The sequence below is a fragment of the Tupaia chinensis genome, unplaced genomic scaffold (genome assembly GCF_000334495.1).
Source record: "Tupaia chinensis unplaced genomic scaffold, TupChi_1.0 Scaffold000178_1, whole genome shotgun sequence".
Classification (NCBI taxonomy): domain Eukaryota; kingdom Metazoa; phylum Chordata; class Mammalia; order Scandentia; family Tupaiidae; genus Tupaia; species Tupaia belangeri.
In genome coordinates this window covers 2,289,187-2,293,167 of record NW_006159653.1, presented here as the reverse complement: position 1 = coordinate 2,293,167, position 3,981 = coordinate 2,289,187, and the positions used below count along the sequence as shown (strand labels likewise).

Genomic DNA, 3,981 nt, shown 5'->3' with positions numbered 1-3,981 from the left:
CGGGGCAGCGTCTACGGAGCAGCCGAGAGGAAGGCCTGGCAGTTCCCCACCGCCTTCTCCCTGCCCCAGGACTGCACTCCAGAAGCACACTCAAGACCAAGGCAACCGTGCGGTCTCCGCAGAAACGTGCCCGGGAGGCTCGCACAGCACCGGGCGCAGGTGCGTCAGGCAGGGGCAGCCCAAGCGCCGGGAGCGCAGTGCGGAAACAGGCCGTGCTCACCCAGCAGCCTCATTCGGCCCCAGGAAGGGGGCGAGCTGGGAAACACGCCGAGGAGACAGCCCACACCGTGACCCCACAAGGCGCCTGGAGGAGGCCAGCCGCGGGCAGTTAGCAGCTCGGTGGTTGCCAGGGGCTGGGGAGTTGGGGAAGAGGGGGCGGCTAAAGGTGGTGGCGAGTGTCCAAAAGCTTGCCATGGCGAAGACCTCACGGCTCCGCACCCACTGAAAGCCATGGAGCTGGGTGGCTCCAAAACTGTCTGTAAATACGCGCTACCAACTTTAAGTTGTTGTGTTTTTAGCAAACTCTTTTTAAGGGAAAAGAATAAGAGCCCGAAAATGGCTTAGTGTGGCCATTGGGGGTCAGTGGGTGTCCTAGAATGGGCACAGCTGGGGGTCAGACTCATGGCTTGCTGTCACCTCATTCCTTGTCAGAATGCCACAGGGGACATAGAGGAGGGCGAAGGCAGGTGCTAACCCTGAGGAAGGCTGACAGGAGCCCTGCAGCTGGAGCACAGGACCGAGGGCCAAAGGGGCCAGAGAAGGGGCTGCTCGCAGACACCTGCTCAGAGGCTGCAGCTGCTGCAGCTTCCCAGGAGGCAGCAGGGGCAGCGACAGGTCGGCCGCCATGTCTGCGGGCCAGATCCCCAGGTGCACGCGTGAGGAATGCGTGTGGGCTGGACAGCCACTGGGCTGCAGCGTCGAGGGCTGGATGGAGCAGGAGGGGCTGCTGGCCCTGCCCCCATGAGCATGGCCGGGCCTTGGCCAGCTGGCATCAACACAGTCCCCAGGACAATCGGCTGTCAAGGCCATAGGAGGGGCAGCTAGATACAAGACAACACAGGAAATAAAAAGGCCCTCCACTTCCAAGAGCCGCTGGACCAGCCTTGGCCGGGGCAGTCTACCGGCCGCGGAGCCCAGCTCGGGCTGAGACGGCCCTGACACCCCTGCCTGTTTGCTGCCTGTGGAGCCAGGTCTGGGTTTGGGGCTGGTGCGCACACCGCGCGTGCCAAGGTGAAAAGATCACAGCGCGCTGGTCTGCCAGTGCCACTCCAGGGAGACCGTCCTGCAGGACTCACGTGAGAGTCACCGAAGGAGGCCACGGGCCTCGCTGGCTCTAGGCCCATCCGGGCCTGAGCCTGGCTGAGGACCCGCTTCTTCCAGACTCACCACTTCTTATGGAGGCTCAGGACGCAGGGCACGAGGTCCTCACAGCAGAATCCAGTTAGGTCCCACAGCCGGGCGCTCCAGGGCTGTGCTGCGGAGAGTGGGTGGGTATGGGCTGCCACACTGTCGTCCACACCCAGCCACAGCCCCGACGTGCTGGCCTGGGACCCTGGGAGCTGGGCTGTGGGCCCTTCCGAAGGGCTTTGAGGGCCCACACGCAGGTTCCCCACCAGGAAAGCCAGCTCCCCACCCAGAGCCGCCTTTGGCCCCCTGGTGCAGTTCCTTCTCCCGGGCAGGTGGACTCACCATTCTTTCTGTTCCCCTCCCCACCTGCCCTTGAGTGTTTGCCGGGCCCTGGAACCCCAGGAAGGACCCTTCTTACTCTGCCCATGTGACAGTCTGGCTAGGAGCAGGGCGGCGCAGGCCAGGCGGGCTGGAGCGTAGGTCGACAGGCCCGTGTGCAGCAGGGACAGCTCACAGAGGAAGCTGCAGAGGTGCTGCGTTCTTGGGGCCTCAGGGACCAGCGCCAGCAGGACGTCTTTGTAGTCGACCACCGTGGGAACCTAGACAGGGCCACACAGGGTCTCAGTGCTCCTGGGCCCCCCATCCTATGCCATATGGAGGCCCCGCCCCCATGGCGCTGTCTGGTGCTGAACTCGGGCCCCGAGCACGTGCAGGTGGACAGCAGCTGCCGCCTCTTGCTCTGTGGCTTTGGGCACAGCGGAACCTGCCACCCTCTGGGTCCACAAGGTCCCCCCAAGAGCAGGAAGGCTGAAAGCCCCCTTCCTCACCCATGGCAACAGCTCAGCTCTCAGAGGGACGCCCCACTCACGCGAATCTTCCCCTCCAGGGCGGAGACGACCTCGCCCATCATCCGCACCAGGTCCTCGTACTTGTAGGTGTTGTCTGTGAGCCAGACGGCCTCCCGGATGGTCAGGATCTCCTTACTGATGAACCTGGGTGGTGGACAACGGCTGGGACTCAGGGCCAGGCTCTGGGAGGCTCACAGTAAGGAAGGAGGGACGGCTTCAGGCTGTGGTGACAAAACGGCCCAGCTGCCCGTGGCCAATGAGGGGAACCGAAGGGGCATTCAGAAGGTGCTAGAAAGATGGGTCAGCGCCACCAAGCAGAGGACAGTGGTGTGGTAGGGCTTCAGGCAGATGCACCAAAGCCTGCAGGAGGCCTCGTGAGACGCCACTCAGTCCCATGCATGGCCTCAGGGACAAGGCCGTGCCCATCTGGCAGCAGCTACCAAGGAGCAGAAGTGACGTAAACCCAGGAGGTGGGTGAGGCACCAGAGCAGAGCTGGCAGCAAGGGTCTGAAGGCTGCTTAAAGGTCTGCACACAGGACCCCGACTACTGGGGCAGGCAGTCACCCTGTTCTCTTCCGCTCACCAACGCCAGCTCCAGCAGTCCCCACAGGTGCCTCTCCTAGTGAGGGTGCACAGGGGCCCAGTCCATCTGCTGCTTGGTGCTGGGGACTCAGGACTTCATGTTGTCACCAGTCTGACGAAGAACAGAGGCAAGAGGGGGACCTCGCCTGCTGGGGCTAAGGCTTGGACACCGAAGGATGGGATGCAGGACGCCTAGGTGCGGGGAGCAGGGCAGGCGTGGCTGAGGGTGGAGGAGCCTCTCAGTCTGGAAAGCATTTTGGGGAGTTGTTATCTCACTGCTAACTGGTTTCTGGCCCGGTAACGTGACGTGACAGTATGGTTACAGCAGGGACAGCGGGAGGAAGTCCTGGCATGCCAGGTCCAGGCCTGAGGGCACAGGCAAGCAGGGCCTGACGGCGTGTGGCAGACTTGCTTGATGGCTCTGGTGCCCAGCTCCTGCACCATGGGAACACGACAGCGCTCCAAGCTGGCTCCCAGTGCCCATCGTGGCTGGATGTGACACATGCCCACGCTCAGTGCAGAGGCGCGCATGGTAGCTATGGGCTAATGGGGCGAGGGCAGCACCCGGGGTGGCAGGGAGCAAGATGGAGCCGAGGGCTCTCATTGCTGTGTGCAGCCAAGCCCTCAGAGAGAGAGCACAGGGGAAGTGCCGACCACGCTGAGGCGTCCCCACGCGAGCAGACATGCGTCTCCCCTGCTGCACCCAGGCCAGCTGGGCCCTCAGCACGGGGCGGGAAGCCAAAGGTAGCGTGTGGGGACCCCACGCAGCTGAGGCACTGACTATCGCCATGGTGGGTGTGGGCTCTGCCCGGGAGCTGGGGTGCTAAGACCCCAAACTGCAGACTGTAGGAAGCTCTGATGACAGACTCGAGAACTGGCCACAGAGACGCAGCGAGAAAGAAGTGGCCCTTTCTGTGACCCGAGGACAGAGGAGGGTGGCTGCCCAGTGAGGCCACGTGCTGGTCCTGAGACTGCACCCGTGAGCCGGGCAGGACTGCCATCCTGGCTACGTGGGACCACTCGGCTGGGTGCTCCCGACAGGTGGGACTGGGGCTCGCCCTCGCCCCCAGCGGCTCAGCACGGTGCCATCCCTGCTGGCAGCAGGGCCTCTCACCGGGTGCAGATGACCATGCAGGCGATGCCTAGCAGCTGGAGCCGGTGCCGGGCCACCGGCCTCCGCCGCAGGGACCCGTGCACCCCCTCC

At 64.0% G+C, this 3,981-nt stretch overlaps 1 protein-coding gene across 1 annotated transcript in view; it reads right to left on the bottom strand.

Moving 5' to 3' along the window:
• Positions 1-3,981, bottom strand: part of CCNF (cyclin F) — a 21,006-nt gene that overhangs the window by 6,007 nt on the left and 11,018 nt on the right. The window contains exons 12-15 of the mRNA XM_027771012.1: positions 3,892-3,974; positions 2,216-2,339; positions 1,766-1,946; positions 1,387-1,474 (exon numbers count right to left, since the gene is read on the bottom strand). Of these exons, the coding sequence (XP_027626813.1) occupies positions 1,387-1,474; positions 1,766-1,946; positions 2,216-2,339; positions 3,892-3,974 (476 nt within the window). The remainder of the gene's footprint in view (positions 1-1,386; positions 1,475-1,765; positions 1,947-2,215; positions 2,340-3,891; positions 3,975-3,981) is intronic.